The sequence below is a fragment of the Salvia hispanica genome, chromosome 6 (assembly GCF_029641045.1).
Source record: "Salvia hispanica isolate PSC_SH4W2 chromosome 6, Shi_PSC_v1, whole genome shotgun sequence".
Classification (NCBI taxonomy): domain Eukaryota; kingdom Viridiplantae; phylum Streptophyta; class Magnoliopsida; order Lamiales; family Lamiaceae; genus Salvia; species Salvia hispanica.
In genome coordinates, this window is record NC_142697.1 from 12,596,486 (window position 1) to 12,620,769 (window position 24,284).

The window sequence follows — 24,284 nt, forward strand, 5'->3', positions numbered from 1 at the left end:
CCTGGGTTTTGGTTTTCACAATGGGCCCAGCATGAGCCCGGGCCCAGTTAGTATGTGGGCCGGGCCGGTTCTGGGCTGGGCCAGGTTCAGAATTTTTATTGTGCTAATTAACCATTAATTAATCTATATTGGAATAGTATAGTATTTTTATTGTGCTAATTAACCATTAATTAATCTATATTGGAATAGTATAGTACTCCAAAAATGATGTATAAAGATATATTCCCAGGTAAGAATGTGTAGACATGAGTTTTATATTGGAATATATATTAATTGACAGGGGAGTGATCAATTGCTAACTCATCCCTTAGTTGCTAACTACAATTAATTTAAGACCATAAGATTTTAGAAATCTTGTGGTCTACAATTTGCCATGTGTAATTTCGTTTTTTATTTTTTAATACTAAAAAGATAATAGCAAGTATCAAATTTAGGGTTTAAAATATAATGTCAATACAGTGTTTGAAATACATCAATACGAAGATATAATAATGTCAACACAATTTCATATTGACATTTTACAAGCATAATATTGACATATTATGTGAGGTGTATTGACATAAATCTGTTCGTAAAAAATACGAAAATTAAAAAAAAAATTAAATTTTTTTCAAATTTTGACGTCGGAACATATGCATGTAGTATATCGTTGGAATCCTTATAAAATTATCTTTAATTTGATATATGTTATATGAATTTAAAATTTTGGGATTTCTTTTAAAAGTTAGTTATAACTAACTTGACATTAATACCCCTATTGATATTTATTAAAATTAATCCTATAGCCTTATTGACGTTTTTGTTGATCGTATTGACATTTCGTGGTTGATGATCTAGGCCTTTAATTTGAATATCTAATGGCTATTATTGAGTTGTAGTTAGCAATTAAGCATTGAGTTAGCAATATAACACTCCCCCTAATTGATATGTGTATTATAGTGGATTGATTACACACGCATATGCTATATAATCCCACAAAATTAGGAATTATAGTATACTATAATTATGGAACTATTTTTAATTGAGATAAATCAATAACAACTAACATATACGTATAACAATGCAAATCAAATATAATAATGGAAATCAAATCTTATAAGTTTTGATTTAGGTTGAGTAAATAAATTAATTGTTTATTTTTGCATAATATAATTAATAAAATTTATAATTATTCTAAAAACATACAAATATAAAATAATCATGAATCTAATAGTACTATATTAATAAAATGGATAGGTATGAAAATAGTATCCAATCTTCATAGTCTACACATATATACATATACACGTACGGGAATATATACATAGAACAGCTTGAAAACTAATCAATTACAACTATATTTGTGGAACTATATTGGGTAAAGATAACACTTCAAAAATATCACATTTAAAAAAAATAACTTCCCACCAATACCAACCAGTCGATTTTTGGAATCAAGGCACATGATTGTGCCACGTTGAACACCAATAAAACAAATAAAAAAATAGATTTATGTGTTAAAAGGCAGTTTAGGTACCACATAATATTGCAGTTATACTACCCCTAATTTCTTGACGCAATAAATGTCTTTTTGTACGGCAAGTTGTATAAATCCTATTTTTATAGTTATTAGTATCACGTCTATTCTATATGCAGATTAATATATTTTTAAAATATTAATTTTAAATTTTAAATTAATTAAACAAGTTAGAATCAATATTAACAATGAACAATATGAGTAACAATTTTAGTTATATGAGAAACAAAAATCTATACAAATCAACATTGAAGCATAATAAATTTGAAACAAATCACATAATATAATCATTAAACATTAAATCATGTAGTAAGAAAATAAAAATCTATCACAATAAAGAATTAAATACAATAGATAATTTCTCATCATTTTTAAAACTTCTTTATACACTACATTAACTTTAAAATTAAAATCAATCCCATCATTATAAACTAAAATCTTCAATTCTTCAAATTCGTCACTCTTCAACAGAACTCGTAGGTAAAGCCGCCTGCCTCACCTAAAACTACAATAGAATAAGGAACAAAATCAATATGCAATGCACAAAATCAATAATCAATATGTATTAAAATAATCATCCGTAGAGCAAAGCATAAGATGTATGAGACTCATGAAAATACATAATTGAACAATGAACACCACATAATTTTGTGGAGGCTTCCTTAGCCATCCAAATTAAGAAGATAAATCCAAAAATCAACCTGTTAATTTCACCAAAATCAAATATAAATATAGTAGTAATTGTATACTATCAAATTAAAGAAAAGAATATTAATTAGAAAGAGAAATAGAAGTACTGCATAGCCAAACTTGAGAAAAACACCTGAGTGTAGGAAGAAGAATAGCCACGATAATGTCGACCCAGTTGGCTCGTAAATGTTGTAATAATCCGATTCACACTACTAAAAAGGACGGTTCATAAGATGCAAAATAAGGCATACCATATATTTTTGTTTGAAAGTGTTAATGGTATGTTGTTTAATACAGGCTGCCTGCTTAGAATGATCATCTACTGTTTCTGAATGAGCTCTAGCAGTTGCAGAAATTTTAGAAATGGATGCTCTTTCTTGTTCCGACAGCCCTGAGAATATAAATGATCTAAAATTTTCTTCCACATAAATCTCTTAACAGATATTGTGCGAGTAAAAAGTCTTACTCCATACCACAGTGACCTTAACAAATCATAAACAACAATGTATGTGCGTGTGTCTTGGTCTAGCATTGGAGTGGTTAATGTCCAACAACATAGCTCTCTATATTTAACATTACAATTAACAAATAACACAATAGTAAGTGTAGAGTAACTGACCGTCAAAGCAACGAATAATATCTTTGCAACTCTCTTCAGCATAACTCTCGCAGATTCTATCTCAGCATCGCGTAGTTCATTACTCTCACTGAAACTCCTGAAGAGAAGGTTCCAGAAAAATTGTCATGCGGTATTAAGTTATCACTAAAAGCATGGCTTCCACTGCTAGTATATGCACATGTGCATTTAAGAATCTTAGATTTTGAGCAAATCCATACAACTGCATGTCAACAAATGCATGAAAAACATCCACTATTGGATACCTCAATAAAACTGAAAGTGCACATACAACAAAAGATGAAGACCAAAAGAAGCTGACCATCTGTTTATGTCTACGCATGCAGTCAGAAACTAAGGTGGTCACATCAGCAATAAGCTTCTGCGCATCTGTCCTGGACTGTTCCTGCTTATACAAATCTTAATAAGCTCGAAGAAATACAGTCAATTTCATTCTGACAATTAATCATTTATTCATCAAACCTCATAAGCTTTGGAAAAGTCAGTAATGCACTTTGTCTGAACTTCATCAACTTTAGTTGCATGACTCCCAAGCCTGTTTTATTCTTCAGAAAGCTTTACGATAAATCCATGAAGAGATTCTGAGGTATTCATCATGTGCGCATTTTAATATAGGACGACCATTGTGATAAAAAGATGCAAACCTTCTTATTTTGCCAATAATATAATTCTTAGTGTAAATAACCTCCCACTCACTCACGTATGAAACATGGGAAAATAACCAACTAAGTGGATTATATATTTATTAGAATTAATTTCTGAATTTTATATTAATTGCATTTACATCCCTCACCATAAAATGATTATTCAAAACCTTCCAAAACTCCCCTTTCATATATTGTATAGATTCGATATATTTTTAAATCATATTTTATGAAATTTGCCACTAAGGGCTCGTTTGTTTTCCATGTTAGACATAGATAGCCCTCCTTATCTACCCTTATTTCCATGTTTGTATGCCATGTTAGCAATCAAAGTGACCCGGACTTGAATCTCAAAACCCGACACTGTAGGCGATAGTTATTGCAAAAAAGTAGCTAACTCTAACTACCAATGAACCTGCGATTGGGGAATATCAATACTTTAGTGAATTTAACTTACAACATGATAATACTTTAATGCCCCTTTCATTTACTCCATCTCCCTTCTCCTATCGAGAAACAACCAATTCTCCACCCACTCCAAATTCCACATATCAGATCGGCGGTGAAGAAACTCCAATTCGAAAATTTTGGTGGGCATATTTGTTGGGTTTAAATCATAAATTGAGAAGGTTGAATTCAATCTTATCGTCTTTGCCGTTGTTTGTAGGTTGATTCCAATTGAACCGGCAAAATCGAACGCCGAGGACCCATGGCTGACCAAGATGCGATTCAAAAGGTAATGTTTTTCAAACCCTGTAACAGAAGATTATATTGCGATTCGTGTACCGCTGTGATTTTGTAAATAAGTCTCAGAATTTTCCCCTGTCGAGCACCCATCGCCTTTTTTGTTGGTTCCTAATGGCCGACTGCAAAATTTAATATGTGTTTGGAGTGTGTTTATTTGTAATTTTTTTTCACCTAATTGAATAGATTTAATACTGTATACATTGGTGGGATTGGGATTCATTGTATTATGTTGTCGTCTGAGCATGTGTTCATAATGGAAGCTTGAATTCACTTGTGAATTAGGTTAGCTTCAACAGGATACTAATTCAGATTCCCAAAATTTGTATGCCTTTTGTTTAGAGCTTGTGTGCAAGGTATATGTAAACACATTCCAGTTTATTCTGCCTAATTTTGAATGTCTGTTTTGAGCTGTCATGACTTATTACAGATTGGTTGTATAGGTGAAGCTGTGATATTGAATAGAGTTGTTATAATGCTAGTTTGTTCATGAAATCTGAGTAAAATTGGTAATTGCATCTTCATGTAGGATAATAAAAAGGAACTGCCCACCGTATTGGTTTTGCTTGAGGAAATACTAAGAGACCAACGGACAAACCTGCTCCTCGCAAGTATGCTAATCAACTTGGCAGGACCCAATGCACGTAAAAGGAAACGGGGTGGTAGAGATACACGAGAGGAGCTCATTGATTACATTCCTGCTCACGTAAAGCAGTTGGACAGGCTTGTCCGGGTAAGTGACCGATCATGTTTAGACAATTTAAGGATGGATAGAAACACTTTTGGTAGATTATGTCGTCTATTGCGTGACCGGGCTGGATTAATAGACCAAAAATTTGTCACCGTAGAAGAACAAGTTGCTATGTTTTTGTCCATTCTATCACACCATAAAAAGACACGGGTTGTGGGTCACGATTTCATGCGCTCTTCTGAAACTGTGTCCAAATACACACATATGGTGCTCCGTGGGGTGCTTACTTTGCATGAGTTGTTATTAGTCAAACCTGAACCGGTTGATGATGAATGCACGGACCCAAGATGGAAGTGGTTTAAGGTATGTGCCATAACTTGTATGCCATTTTGTCAATGTTTTTATAACAATGTCTTGCCTCTTTCATACTATTCTAAAAAATGTTGTAGGGTTGCCTAGGAGCTTTAGATGGTACGTATATAAACGTGCGAGTGCCCATTGCTGACACACCACGGTATCGTAATAGGAAGGGGCAGGTTTCTACTAACACACTTGCTGTATGTGATCGACGACTTCGCTTTGTATACGTGCTGCCAGGATGGGAAGGTTCTGCCGGTGATTCGAGGATATTACGTGATGCAATAAGCAGGCCTCTCGGACTTAAAGTGCCAAAAGGTATTCAACTCGACATTTTATATAATATAATTGGTAGTCCTTACACAGTTACCTTATTTTCAATTCGTAGATTGCTATTACCTTTGCGACAATGCTTACGCAAACAGCGAGGGCTTCATCACACCATACAAGGGCGTTAGTTATCATTTGAAGGAGTGGGGACCTGGAACCCAAGCACCGCAAACTCAAGAGGAACTGTTCAACTTGAAGCACACTAAAGCTAGGAATGTGATCGAGCGTTCTTTTGCAGTGCTTAAGATGCGGTGGGGAATCCTTCGCAGCCCAAGCTTCTATCCTATCGAGGTTCAAACCGGGTTGATCATTGCTTGTTTCTTGCTTCACAATTTTATTCGTACGCAAATGGAGGTGGATCCGTATGAGGAATTGATAGGCAGTCAACATGAAGACGGGTATGGGAGTGAGAACGATGACCCGGTAGTGCCTACAATCACTACTGTCTCGCCAACACCTGAATGGACGAAGAAGAGGGACGATCTAGCTGCTGCAATGTGGGGTCAGAGGACAAACGGGTGATCGATGTTGGTGAGGTTATTTGTGTTAAAACTTTTTAAATTAAATTCGTGCACTTGTCTATGACGAGCGACATTCTGACATATGGTTTGTATGAAATACTTATTTGTTCTTTTATTAAGATACACTACCTGAAATTCCTAACTCAATTCTTATATTTTTCTTTTTTACTTTTTTTATGCAATCGAGGGAATGTATGAGAATGTACAACCAAAATATCAAGATTACATATCTTGATTATAAATTTTTACTTGTTTGAAAATAAAAACAAATCATTATCATCGTTAACTGTACTCATTGGCAAATATAATGGGAATGATAATGTCATGTGAATACATTATTATATGCTACGTGGCAAATAATAGAATTACAAGCAATTCATACATATGACCTATTGAACTTATAATATTAATTTAAATAATTTGATACCTTTTGGTGACATAATTTATACGTGGCAATGCAACAATTTTGTTGCTTAATTAATGGAAAAACTAAATATTAAAATGGAGTTCATTTACCGATCATAAGGTATGCTTAAGCATTGTATTTTTTTAAATTAATTACTTACGAACTTTGAATAATTTTCAGCCCAAAATTTCATCACGACATAAAATACAATTTTAGGCAGTAAAGGTGAAAATTTCGAACTTATACATAGTTTGGTTCACATAACAACCAAATTACAAAAGATCTTGACATTACAAACCATCATACGAACCCACTCACAAAGCATAACAAGTTAAAATTTGACATGATCTAATGGAAAACAAACACCATATAACACACATGCATACATAATAGGAGATCCATAACCTTAGTACTGCCCTATAATCAGTTGCATAATCCCACCATCTCTAAGGACGCTCAAACCACACAAAGAATTGGACATCATCCGCATCAACGAGCTTGAAATGGCAGCGCACTCCTTCTACCAGTTGGTTATCAGTTTTGAATTGTCCCCACCCGTGCTTCACCCATATCTTTGATCCTTTGTGCTTGAGAGTAACCCGCCATGTCTCCCCTTCCGCCAACAAAAAAACAGCAGCTTCAAGTGCTCCCATTCGGATATGGCGTTGCCAAAAGCGGTAGGGAATCTCAATTGTGCGGTTGATGTTTGTTTTAGTGAGTGTTAGCACGAAAGTGGGATAGCCATCGACATCGAGGGCACCACTGTCATCCTCATAGTCATCATCTTGTGATGAATCAGTTTCCACCTCCGATGGACAATAGTCATCAGAAGTATCGACATCGGGGGAGTAGCATTCTTCTAGGTTGTCGTCCTCAACAACTAATAAGTAATGTCAATGACACCATTAGTATTGCGAGACCAATTAACGAAGACTAGTTGAAGTAAGTATAATGCCAACAAAATAAAACTTACGATCGATATCATCCTGCGGGGGGCAGTGGGTGCCCATGTCATACCGCCTCACGTTGAACGTTCCAACATCCACCAAGGTGAAGGTAAGGTAGTCACCATGTTCGATGCCATTTGCATGTACAAATTGTGGCCATCCGGTGCAGAAGTAGAACCCATTAGCGAGTTTCAGTATGCGTACAATGTGTCGAACTCGATTAGGCCAAACTAACCTACAGTCAAACGGAAGGTCCCCTCCATGGATCCCAACAAATTCCGGAGGAAGCCGCTACAAATACATAAAAGGAACATGTTGGCATCATTTTCGTATATAGGATGTTATCTTAATTGAAATAGAAAATATCATACCATTTCCTCCTTGTGTTTTTCTAGGCGATACACCTTCAGAAATGTAGGAAGTCGGTGGTAATCGTCAGGGCCGTTCGGGGGGTAGTTTGCACCTTCGCCTCCCATGTGAACTTTTTGGATACGTGAGTATGGAAGAAGATTGTTTGAGGGTGTGTATTGCGTCACAGGAGGCAGAACTTATAGACCATTTTTCTACTGGTGATGATATGATCGGCCTTAAAGGGAAAGTGGTGGAGAAGGTGGGTTGAAGTTATGAATCTGAGAGGTGGGTGTGAGCAATTAAAATTGCGTCTGAACTTCTACAAACAATGCTTCTCGCCTTTCCGGATACGGTTGTGAGAATTGAATGCATTTTTTAACGTTATAAGTCAATAGGTTAAATTAAATATGAAATACTCCCTCCGTCCGTCATTAGGAGTCCCGGTCACTTTTGCACACTCATTTTATAAAGATGATAATAAATAGTTAAAGTGAGAAATGGTAAAGTAAGAGAGAGAATAACGTTGAGAAGAGTCTTCTTAACATTATTCTCGCTCTTACTTTACCATTTTTCCACTTTTATTATTCATTATCATTTTTACAAAACGAGTGTGCAAAAGTGACCGGGACTCGTAATGGCAGACGGAGGGAGTATATTGCTAATTTAGGGGATGGCATTGTCACTAGTAAAATTATACGGAGTAATAAATATATTCATTACATCACACTTTAAACTATACATTCCAATAAAGTAATTATAGTTTATATATGATCATCATTTTTTTAACAACAATATAATTAGTAGTAGAATCATACCAACACATTCTTCGTACAATAATATTTAAAATTATAAAACAAAGCATGATCATATTTTATTAAAAAAAATCTCCCTCTGTTCCTTGTTATTATTATAAACGTTTCTTTTCGCGTAGGAATTAAAGAATAGTGTGTGTAATGAATGGTGAAACAAGTAAGACCTAATAAAGTAAAATAGATGAAGAGAGAATAAAGTAAAAGAAGAAATTATTTTAACAAAAATTGTAATGACTCAATGAATTTTGACCTTCCCAAAATAGAATATGTCTCTATTAACATGGAACGGGGGGAATAGAAATTAAATCATGACCGTATATAAGTATCCAAATATATTTGTATATATAAGAAGTTCAAAATTTGCAATTTTATGCAATATTTCGTAAAAGTATGTTAATGAACATTTCATCCCTTTAAACAAAAATTCAGATATCAATGTGATAAATTCGATCATAAAATATTATGGTAGATATACTTTTATATATATATATATAGGGGTGTATTCAGATGAAAACCATAATGTATATTAAAACATCAAACCATGTAAATAATGTATATTATACACACTAATAATGTACATTTTATTCATTTATAATGTACTGTTCTAAATATTGTACACACTAATAATGTACATTTACATTATATGAATTCTGTACATTATGCTCACAGTACATTATACATGAATAAAATGTACATTATTAGTGTGTATAATGTACATTATTTTACATGGTTTGATGTTTTAATATACATTATGGTTTTCATCTGAATACACCCCTATATATATATATCTATATATATATATATATATATATATATATATATATAGGGATGTAATCAAATCATAATCCATATTTATGGTGATAACCTAATAACCCTCATTTTATGTACGTAAAATATCATTTTATGGAACGGAATATCATTTTATGGAATAAAAGTATAATTTTATGCGTGCTGAAAAAATATCATTTTATCCTGTATAAATTTCATTTTAAGTAAAAATGAAACTTTTGACCCATATATATATATATATTATTAATTTCACCTTTTCAGTGATAACTTACGATGTCGGCTCCATATGTATCTATTTTTTCAAAAGATCATGGTAGATACAGGTAAGTAATATTTTAATGATTCCAAACAAAAATAACCTAAAGTATCGCCTACATAATTGGTGCCACATTTCCATATTCTTAACCGAATTAAGCGACGAATATGAACACATATTATGAACCGATATGCATTAAATTTAGAAGATATGTTTTGGAATGGAGAATATACAGTTGTCCTATTAAAGACTTCCTATTCACACGCCGGAGTAATCGCCATAGTAGGGCGGCGAGGAAACCTAATGTGTGTACTTAACCCTAATAGATTTGACAATTATCTACCATGTTGTTAATGCTCTTCCACCGCATTCAATATTTCTTATGAGTTGTTGTACATGTAATTCTATATAACATGGTTAGCTTAGATCAAGTGTAGACAAACATCCCTCTGAAATATGAACTCTAACATCCCAACACAGGCAACGTTCTTCTACAATGGAAAGTGGATTCAACTGATGGATTCGATGCTCCTCAGAACTCTGATCGACAAGAAGAAGAATTGGCTTGGTTGGGTCGATGCATGTGTTCCAAAATATGTGCTTCGTCTGGCTGTTAGGTTGATAAACTCTCAGTTCGGTTCTGATCTAAATTGCAGTGATATCACGCTGCGCCTCAAGCTTCTTAAGCAACGCTACGAGACGTTCAACGAGGTGGTTGCCACACACGGCGTGCGCTGGGACTTTGTCAACAAAGTCGTACACGCCGATGAAGCAATATGGCAGACCATCTTCAAGGTTCACATTCTAATCTCCTATATTTATATCATGTCATTTTGGCCTAACATAAAATGTGGTGAATGTTTTGTAGAGGAACTCATACGCCGGAGCGTACTACCACCGTGACGAGCCAGAAATTAACCTCCTATCCACCGTGTTCGGTTTGTTTGACGTCAAAGTTGAGGACTCCACCGAGGTCATAACCCTATCCGACAACACGGAGGTCATAGTCATATCTGACTCCGTCGAGCCAAATCAGGCGGTTCGTAGGAACGCAGCCGCTATGTCTGTCGATGTTGATGAAGTTAATTCCCCACCGCGGGGCACACCCTCTCGGGTTCGTCGAAAGCTTTTCCAGGTGAATGAGGGTAATGTGGACCAAATATCCTCCACGAAGTCACCTAGTCGCATGGTCCCGGCGAAGAAGGTTTTAGGATCATCACCGAGAGGTTCATCATGTGCTTCTTGGAGCCCCCTCCCAACTTCTCGTAAAACAGCACCATAAAGGGGTTTGTAGTCGTTCCACTTTGTTTTCCTTAGCATTATAAATGGTGTAATGTTTGTTTTGATGTGCACAGGTGATGCACTTAGTAGGCTATATCGGATATGATATTTGGTATTTTCTATGTTTTAATGATTAGTTAATGGCTATGGGTAGCTTAAGTAGTGATCGACGAGCATGTATCTCGTCGGTGTATTAGTATTTAGGGGGTGCACTTTTTTTTTGATGCGTTTGTTTGTAAGAAAAATGGTGTAGTAACCATTGAATTTGTGCACTTACTAATCGTAATTCATGATCTATGGTGTAGCTTCTTGCTTGATTTGACATGCTTCGTTTGCTAACAAAATTTTTTAATGCAAAATTAAAACAAGCATTTGATTATGATGCAAAAATTAAAGAAGCATTTGATTACAATATTTTTGAATGTGAAATGAAATAAGGAAGCATTTGAGTACAATATTTTTGAATGCAAAAGCCAAAGAAGCAATTGATTACAATATTTTTTAATGCGAAATGAAAAAAAGAAGCATTGGAGTACAATATTTTTGAATGCAAAATCCAAAGAAGCAATTGGTTACAATATTTTTTAATGCAAAATAAAAAGAAGCAATTGCTTACAATATTTTAAATTCAAAATCAAAAGAAGAAAGTAATTGATTTCTGTTTTAATGCAAAAACAGAAGAAGCAATTGATTACATTATTTTATAATCCAAAATCTAAAGTAACGCTTGCTTACTATATTTTTGAATCCAAAATCAAGAGAAACGATTGATTACAATAATTTTGAATGCTAAATCAAAAGAAGCAATTGCTTATAGTATTTTTGAATGCAAAATCATAAATAGCAATTGATTGAGTAAATGGAGCATATTTATAATACTATGCGATTTAAGAGTTCTTAATGATGATTCAAAAAGTGATTCATATAAGTGATTCATATAACATACTGTCGATGTTGATAGTAATGGTGTTGTTAATGAACGTTCAAAAATATAGCAGATAGAATGGTGTTGTTAAGCAGTACAGAAGCAGTACCACATACTGTCGATGTTGATAGTAATTAAACAAAATACAGAGCTTGTCCATACTTCGCATATTACATGCGCAAAAAAATACCAGTTGACATACTACATAAGAGTGCACTGGCACTAGTTACATGGATTGGATCATTGTTTAAACCATGTTAAATAACAAAATACTACCAAAGACATGGACTCCACCACGTTCAAATCTTACCATCTGTCTCCAGAAGATCGAGAATAAAAGTAGGTTGAGCAAATTCATCCAATCCCCTAAACAAGTCCAGAAGCTCAGGCTCCTTCACCAACTTTTTTGCAGCATAAAATTGTTGCTTGATGGTCAGCCCGGGCATACCTTTCAGTTGATTGAAGACCTCGGTCCTCTTCGTACTAAGATCGAACTCATAACCAATTCGAGTTGCGATGTCCTTCAGGCGCTCATTCGTGTCCTCATGGATGCGAGTCATGAGAGTAAGGACACTGTCCATCTTGTCATCAGCCTTCCTCTTCTTTGTTACCTTGGTTGGCACCCTCGGACTAACTTTGACAGGTGCCGAAGTGCTCTCATCAACCATCTCCGGTAGAACACCGGTAGGAAAAACTTCATCGGGGAAGAGTTCCTCTAAAGTCATTGGAGAATTTTCGTTTACACCAGAACCAGACCCATAAATTTTGCGGACTGCATCCCCCGTGTCCATAACCTTAACCCCTTCCGCACGGTCCTTGCCAAAAATCTCTTTCCAGTCAGCGAACATTGGCCAAGACTTGTTCCTCGTATACTTGGCATTGCTATCTTTCTACAAAAGATATTAACCAAAAAACACAAATTACGAATGTATTATCAAAGAAAGCATGTATATATGGTAATAAATATATAAGCAACTAGATTTAACAAACTGAATTTGCATCAGTGGCTCAAATCTGGATTCACAAATCTAATATAAACAAAGATACTAAGATAAACTACGATAAGCAAACATAATCACCAAATCATTCCATTAGTCTCCACCACTTGTCCTCACCCAACATCAGAACACCATTTAACCTCCTCACCCAACATCAGAACACCCTCTAACCTCTACGGAGCAATGTTGGATGACAAAACACTCCCTAAGCAATTTTTCAGATTTTGTTGGTCGACACAGCAAGCGTGTAAACAATGTTATGGCATACGAAACAAGGGTAAATATAGCTAAATGTTACCTGTACAACTTGTGTCCATTGTTCATCATCGATATCTATCTTGTAGTCACCATCGGTATTGAAACCAACACCACTACGGTCAAGTATTTGCATCAGGGAGTAGTAATTCTTTTTCCAAGATTGGATCCTCGACTTGATGTGAGGGTGAACACAAATATCAGTTTTGGGAAATTCATGTTTTAGTGCCTCCAATGCACGGGTCAAATATCCTGCACGATAACCATTTTCCGACTTCCATCCGGTTGCCACCAACTCCTTCATGGATGACAAAAGGATTTGCTCCTCGCGTTGTGTCCACACACGTCTAGATCTGTCTGCTAGCACCCCTCTGCCGGTAATACTATCCGGGTTACCTGCAAAAAGGATATTGTCACATGCCCTCTCGTGTTATCACGGAGAAGGAACTACGAAGAGTAAAAGCTGTTAAATGAATGCATTACCCTCTGGTAATGGACTGCCATCGGTGTCGTTACCACTCTGTTGTTGGGAGGCCATACGAGCAAAGCTGAATTGATGAGAATAGAATAGAACCACTAAGGCAACAAAAAATTAGAGCAATTACACTCTAATCAATGAACTATTATAAATTCTATGTAACTGAAATATACTAAAACAAAGGCTAAACATAAGCTTGGCCACACAACGAAGATGAATTGATTGAAATAAACCAATTGCCCAACTTGAAACCATTAACGAGCTTCAATAAGTTCACATAATGCAAACTGTAATTAATGTAATTCATTTGAAGTCCTATTGTTTGACACTCCAATACAAGAGAGAGCAGATTATAGAAGAAATATCCGACGGCAATATCGTCGTATACATATGAAAAGATATACAATCCATCTACGACAAAGATACGAGTTTAGACTACCTTGAACTTCAGGCGAAGGTCGTCGGCTCAATTGATAGCGTCCACCGTTCTGAGTTTCGCAATTTGGTATAGAGAGTGCAATCTATATTTGGAGGAGGCGTTGAGATGGGGGGGGGGGGGGGGGGAATTAGGGTAGATGAAAAATTTGGGTTGATTGGAAAATTTGGGTTCACCGCCAAAATGAAATGGATGAGGACAATCTCGGAAATATGAAAATGCAATGAGGATAAATTTGGGAATACATGGTTGTATCTTGTGTTTGGACACCTCATACCAAACATAAAAATAAGAAACTAGGGATATGAATATGTACAAACAAACATATGGTAATTATTGCTAACTCTATCCTATAACTTGATTTTTGAGTTTACTATATCTAAACATATGTTGGGCCAACATAGAAAACAAACGAGCCCTAAAAATATGTAATGCAACCGGTGAATCTACGTGATGCGGTGACTAAGTAATGCAATACTATTTTACTGTCGATGCAATATTTGTATGTTGTGAAGCTATTAAATATTTATTAAAGCTAAATTCAGATTTTATGGTATTCATTGATGAATTCAACCATTTTGTATTGCAGGGACTACGCAATGCAATGCAATACCGTCTTACTAACAATGCACTATTTGTATGTTGTGAAGCTATTATATGTTTTTTTATCATTAATTCCGTATCATGTTTTATCAATCAGTGAGATGCATGCGGATGAGCTGAAGCCAATATTGGAAAGAAATTTTAAGACATTCGAATTTAGTATTTAATTTGGTGTAATACCATGCACATGTATCACTGAGACACCATGGTTCTGTAGTTTATGTTGTTGCAAATTATCACCCAAATTAAGCAACCTTTCCAACAACTTAAGCAAATTCTCGCCCAAAATAAGCGATCTTTTCAACAACTTAAGCATATTCTCGCTCAAAATAAGTAATCTTTCCAACAACTTAAGCAAATTTTTACTCAAACTAAGCATTATATCGAATAAATCAAACAACATTTCGAAGCAAGCAATCATCAACTAAGAACATGGTATAAACTAAGAGCATAGTACAGAATGCAACTTCTCAAGATCATGAAACATTTTTTGAAGTTGTTCCATCCCTCAATGTCTGTGGACTGCGAACATCTAATTCTCGACATTAGGGTCAAGAAGTTGTATTCCGTCTTTGGCAATACAATCTGCAATCCCGCCTGCATACGGGTGACCCTTCAAGGCTTTCCTTCCGTCTAATTGGTAAGGAACCTTTTGGGAAACCAAGCGTCACATGGACGTCTTCCGCATCAATATGCAATGATTATTTTCTGCTAGCTTGACGCTGCTCGACGTGATATGCTGATTTAACACAATCCAGTAAACGAGAGTGCCCCGTAGGTCGGTCAATGAGAAATGCAGCAGTGGTCCGAAACCCAGCTCTTAGACTGCATTCCTCTGGTTCGAATTAAGTCTAGCAATCATACCACTAAAATGTTAAGTAGAGCTCCTGAAATGGAGTGATTTTATTTCGATTTCAATATGCTGAATCTGTTCAGCCTCGGGATCAGTTGCCTTATCAGCCTTAGTCTTTCCTTTCTATTGCTTTTTACTGGAATGTGTAAAAAAATGATTAAGTCAGTCCAAGATAGTAAGCAAATTTCTGAAGTAAGCAATGTATCCCAAAAAAAGCACACTCTCAAATAGAATAAGCAAAACGTTCAACAAATTAAGCAATGTCTACAATAAGCAATTAGCAACTTGTCGTACCAAGAATAAGCATAGTTTAGACAAAGTAAGCAATCTTTTGTATAAAATAAGCAAACTTTCACACCACAATTGCAAAATTGAGTAAATTGTCAATCAAATTAAATAAATAAAAAAAAACGCTTGAGTCAGTCAAGGATAGTAACCAAGTTTCTGAGGTAAGCAATGTGTTTCAATATTTAAGAACAAACTCGAATAGAATAAGCAAAACATTCATCAAATTAAGCAATGTCCACAATAAGCAATAATCAACTTGTCGCACCCACAATAAGCATAGTTTAGCACAAAGTAAACAATAAAATAAGCATACCTCCGCACTAAAATTACAAAATTGAGCAAATTCTCAAACTAAGCATATTGTCCAGCAAATTAAGCAACATTTCGAATTTATGCAACATTAAGCAACATTTTCATCAAAATAAGCACATTTAAGAAGGCATTAATTAAGTAAAACATCAGTCGCAATAAGCAACAACAAAACACCGTTAACCAAATCCTGCACACCAGATCAAATAATCTACTTGAAATCGCGCAGAAATTTAAGAAACACCATCGCAATATTTAGCGGACAAATAAACAAATTAAGCAATTTATAGAAAGCTACAAACAATAATCCTTTTTTGACAAGGAGTGAACCATCAAATAGAAAATAACGGAACAAGAACCCAAACAAAGCAAGAAATTACCATTTCGTGAAGATTCTTCGATGTCAGGCTCTGTGGTGTTCGACATTTCTCGTCTTTTAGACATTTGTCGAATTGGTGGTCGGTTGATGGAAGCGGTTTGCGCTATGCTGATGAAATTGCTGGATTTTAGGGTCTACGCTATGCTGATGGAAGTGGTTTACTGTCGCCGGAATTGTTGTGAGCGGTGGGATTGAGTTAGGGTTTTGAATCGGGAATGTGTTTTTGGAGGTTTTTGGAAGTTAAAGCGGCGGAACGGAATTGAGAAAATGAATGATTTGGAAAGAGAGTGGAAAGGTTCGAAATGAGTTGAATGAGCAGACGGATCGTGTAACCCTAAAATCTCGCGCCTCAAATTAGGAGAGTGGGTTAAATACACGAACTGACTAATTTACCCTTTAATACAACAAAAATGCTAAAAAATGCAATCTTAGTTGATGAAATCACAACTCCATATTTGTCTATCTAACGGTTCATATCAGTAGGATGTTAGAAGTGTAAGTGTATAGGGAGTGTAGTGCTCCTAACAACCAATCTCTACAATTATGCAAATCAAAATTATTATAGCACAATCAATTCTAGGATCCTCTATTTTTCTTCAAATTAAATATATGTTGTCCATCGAAAGTGCCAACGTGACAAAAAGCGTCGAGTATGAAAACAACGTCGTTTGAATTGAAAAGGGTAACTTGTCTAAAAATACACGAACTTTCGACGTTTTCTATAACTTTCCCTAAACTTTAAGGTATTCTATATCCCTCAAACTTTTGGAAATTTTCTTATTTTTTGCCCTAACAATAGATTTTTTCCAAATCATTAAATTTAGGCATGAATATTATTTGTTTAAATTTATGGATATTTTTAAATAACAATTCATTAAAATTTTAAAATTATACTGTATCATTTAAATAAAGAAGAATATATAATCAAAATAAAATTTATGTGCAAATTTTTACATAATCATTTTAAATTACAAAAATAAAGCATTACTATATAAAAATGAAAACGATCTTCATTCCATCAAAATGTAATCTAAAGACAAAAATCACAAATATCTCAATTTACAATATCTCTTAAAAGTATTACTTTTTCAAGATATTAAACAGTTCAATATAATTTTAAAAAAATATTTTCTAAAACAACCAAAAATTACTATTTAGAAAAAGGGGTTAAAATTATAATAACTTTTATTTGGCGGGATATTTAGTTTTGGGGAAATTTTTTTTTCAAAAAAACTCAAAATTCATGTATGTACATTCAAAAATGAAATTTAAAAGAAAAATCATAAAATGCTGAAAGTTCGTGTATTTCTATACAAATAACCCTAAAAACAAAAAATGAAAGATTCAAGAAATAACAAATTACAGGATGCAATCTTTTTTGTTACATAAGCTATTAAAAATGAACTGATTAAGAATAAAAAACGAAAAATCATAAGCTATTAATAATGAACTGATTAAAGAAGGATGCAAAATGAAATAGTAACAAATTACACGATGAACTAAAACTACATAAGTACAACCTATTTATATCTAATAAAAATTCAACGGCTGGACATTATGAAACCCCATGGTGACGAGCGAAATTAGACTTGGGGTATAAACACCAATGTTGGAAGAATGACGTTGTTTAGAACCATATGTCACAACAGCTCCAGTGTTTTTGGGATTGATATAAAATAGTCGATCATGAGATGCGTCCAAAGTACCAGAACCTGCTATCGCTAACAATAAGTCACCATTTGTCAAAACTTCGACCACGTCCATACTTAAATATTTTTTGAGTAAGTCAAAGCTATATTCCTTTATCCAAGAATTATCATCCCCATAGTTGTTCATCTTCCAAATAATGACATGATACCAATCTAAAACAACGTATAAACATAGCCGACCCTCCAAAATACATACCCACCTGTTGCCATATCTTTCGGCAATATAATCACAAGGAACTGAAATTCTAGTAAAGAGCTCAGTTTCCAAATCAAAGCAACAAACAAAGTAATCTTCTTCCGAATCCAATGCCAACCAGTGAAGATTTCCATTCAAAAATGCAGCATCACCAAGATACAGTTGACCAATACCTAGTGCTGGCGCTGGTGGTGGTGCGATGGCTCTCCACAGTCCTGCACCTCTTCCTAGAGTGTATACATAACAACTATGGGAATCAATACACAAAATCTTATACTGGCCACTTGTTCTGCTCACTCCAAATCCAAAAAAGCTAGTAATTTTGTCCTTGGATAGAGGAGGGAGCTCGACATACTCACGAGTCATTGGATTGCATATAAATATAGTGTTAGGGGGTGGATCCCACACCGAAAGCAAACCATTAGCTGAAGCAATTTGAGCACACCAGTGAACACCAGATAATCGATGGTCAGAAGGCAAACCAAATCGGAAAAGTGGCTTTAAGGCCTCATCGCGGACAGTGTATCCCATTTCCATGTCCCGATGAACGAAAGTCAGGCCTGGTTTGGGGGTATATGACATCGCAAACTCATCCCCCTCCATTAGATGGCGCCATGATTTAAGAACACACTTGCACGTCATAACGCTCCTAATGGTGAGCCTTCCTAAGATCTCTAACGTAATCTCTTCTGGTGGATTTGCAAACACATCTTCCTTGGTTGTTAACAAAATATCTCTCTGCTTTCGTTCTTTTCTTACAGCTACACGCCTATCTTTCCGTTTCTGCTCTTTTATTACAGCTAAATGATCCTTTTTGGCAACATGTCGATTACTTGTTCTGAGTGCAGTAGGAGCACTTTTATTAATTATGCCACACTCAGACTCACATATAGCAGAATCCCCTTCCAAAAAGTTAGTGATCTTCATTAATACCTGAAAATAATACAGATGCTTATTTATATAGATGATTAATTCTTTTCTGAAAGGGATGCGATTGATTCTATCAAATGTACACAAGAAAAGAAAACATACATAGCAAGAAGCAAAGGATAAAAGTTAAGAGTCTTTGGCCGTATCAAAACAAGCATAGGGATAAAAAGAAAAAAATCAAATCTTGATTCATAATCAAAATAGAAAGGTTAAACAATTCGCTTGCCCTAATTCAGAGTAAAACAAAGCAGGCAACTGCTCATACTTGCATTCATCAAAACAAATATCCCAACATCTAACAGATTCAAATCACAAAAATCAAATCATTAACATCAAATTCGATAGATCTCAAATTTAATTAAGATTTCCAGCCACATTCAACCAAAAAAATCAAATTATTAACATCTCAAATTCAATTACCTTGTGTTCGGAACCGGAGAGAAACTGACGGGTCACCGGAGGGTTTCGAGCCACAACAAGAGATGCAGATGCGATGCGATGCGATGCGGTGCGGGAATAGCACAGCACACCATACCGTGCTTAAAACGCAGAAGACTTGGCATAACGTAGGTTAGGTTTTATTATCTCCATTTTCCCTTTCAACATTTTCGTTCTTTTTTTTTTTTTTTTTTTCTCATTTTCCAATATTTTCTCTTTTGAAATTATCATTACATTACATATGATTAGCTAAGAGTTATTTTAGAATTAAGAAAATAAAATTAAAAACAAAAATAAAAAGACCATCCTACTATATGATCAACCAAATATTACTCTATCAGCCTCATACAATAGACCATTTAAGATTACCATGAGTTTTAACGTGTAATCAATAAAGTAAGAGAGAAGGAGAAAACATAGTTAAATTGTGTGGCGGATCATAGTGCTCATAAATAAAGTAAAAGAGACTGAGAAAAATATTATCGTAAATGGATAATAAATATAAACTATTTTTATGGGACTGAAAATGAATATAGAGAGTAGAAGTATTTTTCGAGAAAATACGAACTGAAATATTGGACGGCTATCTACTAACTAAAGTTATCAGCTACCGAAACACATTTGCCTCATTTTTAATCACAATATACATATATATATATATATATACACCAACACCCAAAATAAGTACCGGATAAAACTAAGGGTATATATTGTTGCGACAGCGAAATGCAACACTAAGAAATGGATTAAAATATTGTCTATATATATTAGTTGAATAAATGTTCAAAATGGACATACGAGAATCAACAGAATGTACAATCGCGGAGCTCTAAGTTTAGTCCTATTTATCAGCTGGTTGGTGTTTGTTAATGGAGACTACTTAATAGGTGTGGGGAGCCACGACATGACCGGCCCAGCAGCCGGAGTCAACATGATGGGTTATGCTAACATGGAGCAAGTCACCAGTGGCATACATTTCCGGCTCCGGGCACGGGCCTTCGTCGTTGCTGACACCGCCAAAGGTGGTGCTCGGATCGCCTTTGTTAATCTTGATGCTGGGATGGCTTCCCAACTTGTCACTATTAAAGTCCTTGAGAGACTAAAATCGAGGTATATATATATATACACGTGTATATAGTAGGAATGTCAAACTCTAAATATTGTACAAATTCCAAATTATGATCTGGCCCGTTAGATTATGTCAACAGGTGACAAAATAATAGTGTCAACGGTTGACGATGTGTTGACATCAAAATCTTGAAATTTTATAATATGTTGACATTGTGTTGACACTCTATTGACACTTGTGTTGAAGAGTTTGAAGTTTGTAACACGTAGGGTTTGCATTTTACCACTATCCATATAGTACTCGTATTTATATAGAGTTTGTATTTACTTGAGGTCAGAGCAAGTAGAACTAATTATGAGGACTTGTATGTGCATGGTACCAAAGATATGGAGAGTTGTACAATGAAGAAAATGTTGCGATAAGTGGCACTCACACTCATGCTGGTCCAGGAGGCTACCTGCAGTATGTGACATACTCGATAACTTCGCTCGGCTTCGTCCCCCAATCTTTCGACGCCCTTGTCACTGCAATCGAGCTTAGCATCGTCCAGGCTCACGACAATCTCAAGCCCGGTTCAATTTTAATCAACACGGGTAAAGAAAAAAAGAATTGACATGCCTATATATATTATGATTAACTATTAAAAATATAAAATCTGCAGGGAATGTGGAGAATGGTGGGATAAACAGGAGCCCGAGCGCGTACCTTTTCAACCCTCCAGAGGAAAGGAGTAGGTATCCAAGCAACGTCGACACACAAATGACTCTGTTGAAGTTTGTGGATAAAAGCAGCGGGAAAAGCACGGGCGCCTTCAGCTGGTTTGCGACGCATGGGACCTCCATGAGCAAGGACAATAAGCTCATCAGCGGCGACAATAAAGGCGCTGCTGCTAGATTCTTCGAGGACTGGTTCACTTCTACTACTACCAACCCTTCCTCTTCTTATCATAAAAGGATCAAGGCTTCATGTAAGTCGCCTGACCCGATCATTCCCCTGCTTGCACTTGCATCTCCTTCTTAATTCTTTTTGTCTCCTTTCTATTGGGATGAAAGTTGCATCGAGAATCAAGGCCACGGGAGGGCAGCCGTGCTCCAAGACAGCTAGCCAGAGTGCCAAGGTGAGGAAGAATGACGGGTCGCGATTTGTGGGGGCATTTTGTCAGTCGAACGTGGGAGATGTGAGCCCCAATGTGTTGGGAGCTTTTTGCTTGGACAGTGGAAAGCCCTGTGACTTTAATCACTCTTCTTGCCATGGCAATGATCTGCTCTGTGTTGGCCGCGGTCCAGGGTACTTTGCTACTAATTCCTTGTTTATAATATTGGAATATGAGAAACACTAAAACTTGTTGATGTAGATATCCAGATGAGATCTTGAGCACCAAGATGATCGGCGAGAGACAATTCCACAAGGCCGTGGATTTGTTCACGTCTGCTGATAAGGAAATCGCGGGGAAGATTGATTACAGGCAAACCTACTTGAATATCACAGATATAGAAGTTGTGTTGGAAAATAAGAAGGTGGTGAAAACTTGCCCTGCTGCACTAGGTCCCGGTTTTGCAGCCGGGACTACCGATGGCCCTGGAGTTTTCGGTTTTCAGCAAGGTGATACCGAGGTCAGTCAGACCCAGCTTTCTTGCAATCATACTTAGGTAGTACAAATTTGATGGCATGATTGTAATTGCAGATTAATGAATTCTGGAAGAAAGTGAGGGATGCTATTGGAGAACCTAGCCCATATCAAGTTGAATGCCAAAAGCCCAAAGCTGTCCTTCTTGACACAGGAGAAATGTTTTGGCCTTATGCTTGGGCGGTAATAAGTTACTTATATTATAAATTTATGAATTAATATGAAATGGGATGGGATCATAAATTGTTTGAATGTTGCAGCCAGCAGTTGTACCAATTCAAATTCTGAGATTGGGGAAATTGGTGATACTTTGTGTGCCAGGAGGTCTAGTCTAATCATTAACACTTGTTGATTTAGTTTCAAAATGTGGCTTTTGTTATTGAGGTTATTTGTTAGCAGAGTTCACAACAATGGCCGGCAGAAGACTGCGGGAGGCAGTGAAGGAGACACTGACGAGGTCGGGAGGAGGGGAATTCGACAACGCCACTCAGGTGGTTATAGCCGGCCTAACAAACACCTATTCCCAGTATGTAGCCACGTTTGAGGAGTACAAACAGCAGCGCTACGAGGTGACCCAGTATAACCAATCATTTCATTTCTCACTATGTACATATATTTGGAATTGAAAGGATGGCCCAATGTGAAAAAAACAGGCTGCATCAACGCTCTACGGCCCTCACACGCTATCCGCATACATCCAAGAATTCAAGAAGCTGGCCCAAGCACTGGCAGGAGGCGATAGCCACGTCGTAAAAGGTCCTTCGCCTCCTGATCTCTCCTCACTGCAGCTGAGCCTCTTGCAAGACCCCACCGGGGACTCTCCTCCGCCTGGGGTGAAATTTGGTGACATAAAACACGACACGAAAAGTGGGCCCTTCAAGGCTGGGGATAGGCTTAACGCTACGTTTTGGAGCGCAAACCCGAGATATGATCTGCTGACAGAAGGCACGTTTGCGGTGGTGGAGATGCAGCAGCAGGGTGATAAATGGATACCTGTTTATGACGATGATGATTTCTGCGTTTTCTTCAAGTGGAATGGTCCGTTGTATAGTTCGAATAGCACGTATGGGCTTGCCACGGTCGAGTGGGAGGTGCCGCAAGAGGCGAGCCTAGGGGTGTATCGGTTGAGACATTACGGATCGTTCAAGACTACTAAAGAATCCCCAGTGAAGTATTTCACAGGAGCTTCTTCTGGATTCAATGTTGTCGTGAATTAGTTTTAGTATGTGATGAATAAATTACTTGCACCAAACTAGGGACTGCGGACTATAATAAATATTTTGAATGCATAATATGTGATCAAATCTATGGACCGTTAATGATATTAGTGCAATGTGCTCTTGAAAATAAAATGGCGACAATGCGCGCATTCCTCCTTCACGGGGCTGTTAGCCTGTTACGATTTCTCGTCGAACCATACCGATGATTTCGATCTGGAACCGACGATTTTTAAATCGTTGGCATTACTAACCAGCTGCTAGTTCCTATTCCGAAATTTTGCAGAATTGAAATTAAATTTCAAATGGATCTTGTTTTGGAACAAAAAAAATCTGTGATTTTTTACGATTTTCAATTAGTATTTTTATTTTTTATTTGAAAACATATTTTGTTAGTAAGATTATAAGTTTGAGCTTAAACTAAGACGATTTTCAATATAAACGGTGGTTTTTGCAGATTTTGTTAATAATCAATCCCGAGCTGAACCGTCGACTCTCATTAAAATTGGCATCACGTATTGCTAGCCACATGGCGACGATGATAAATATGGTCATATAAAATTACTAGTACTATAGTATAATATTGGGAAAGTGACCACGAA

General features: G+C 36.1%; 4 protein-coding genes across 4 annotated transcripts; 1 reads left to right on the forward strand and 3 right to left on the reverse strand.

The window, feature by feature from the left end:
- Positions 1 to 6,982: 6,982 nt before the first annotated feature.
- Positions 6,983 to 7,959, reverse strand: LOC125206220 (B3 domain-containing protein REM5-like). Its single transcript, XM_089060420.1, has 3 exons — positions 7,855 to 7,959; positions 7,510 to 7,774; positions 6,983 to 7,416 (listed from the first exon to the last, which is right to left on the reverse strand). The coding sequence occupies exons 1-3, from the start codon at positions 7,957 to 7,959 to the stop codon at positions 6,983 to 6,985; spliced, it is 804 nt and encodes a 267-aa protein (XP_088916546.1).
- Positions 7,960 to 12,014: 4,055 nt separating this feature from the next.
- LOC125208075 (uncharacterized) lies at positions 12,015 to 14,159 on the reverse strand. The gene is made up of 4 exons (XM_048107628.2): positions 14,068 to 14,159; positions 13,634 to 13,726; positions 13,194 to 13,546; positions 12,015 to 12,787 (listed from the first exon to the last, which is right to left on the reverse strand). The coding sequence occupies exons 2-4, from the start codon at positions 13,686 to 13,688 to the stop codon at positions 12,197 to 12,199; spliced, it is 999 nt and encodes a 332-aa protein (XP_047963585.2). The 5' UTR covers positions 13,689 to 13,726; positions 14,068 to 14,159; the 3' UTR covers positions 12,015 to 12,196.
- Positions 14,160 to 17,911: 3,752 nt separating this feature from the next.
- LOC125208074 (F-box protein At5g49610-like) lies at positions 17,912 to 19,919 on the reverse strand. The gene is made up of 2 exons (XM_048107626.2): positions 19,752 to 19,919; positions 17,912 to 19,334 (listed from the first exon to the last, which is right to left on the reverse strand). Exon 2 carries the CDS (start codon positions 19,326 to 19,328, stop codon positions 18,027 to 18,029), a length of 1,302 nt encoding a protein of 433 aa, XP_047963583.1. The 5' UTR covers positions 19,329 to 19,334; positions 19,752 to 19,919; the 3' UTR covers positions 17,912 to 18,026.
- Positions 19,920 to 20,580: 661 nt separating this feature from the next.
- On the forward strand, positions 20,581 to 23,759 carry LOC125206221 (neutral ceramidase 2-like). The gene is made up of 9 exons (XM_089059890.1): positions 20,581 to 20,879; positions 21,223 to 21,431; positions 21,500 to 21,853; positions 21,903 to 22,125; positions 22,193 to 22,451; positions 22,523 to 22,648; positions 22,726 to 22,789; positions 22,865 to 23,034; positions 23,119 to 23,759. Exons 1-9 carry the CDS (start codon positions 20,581 to 20,583, stop codon positions 23,680 to 23,682), a joined length of 2,268 nt encoding a protein of 755 aa, XP_088916016.1. The 3' UTR covers positions 23,683 to 23,759.
- Positions 23,760 to 24,284: the final 525 nt, after the last annotated feature.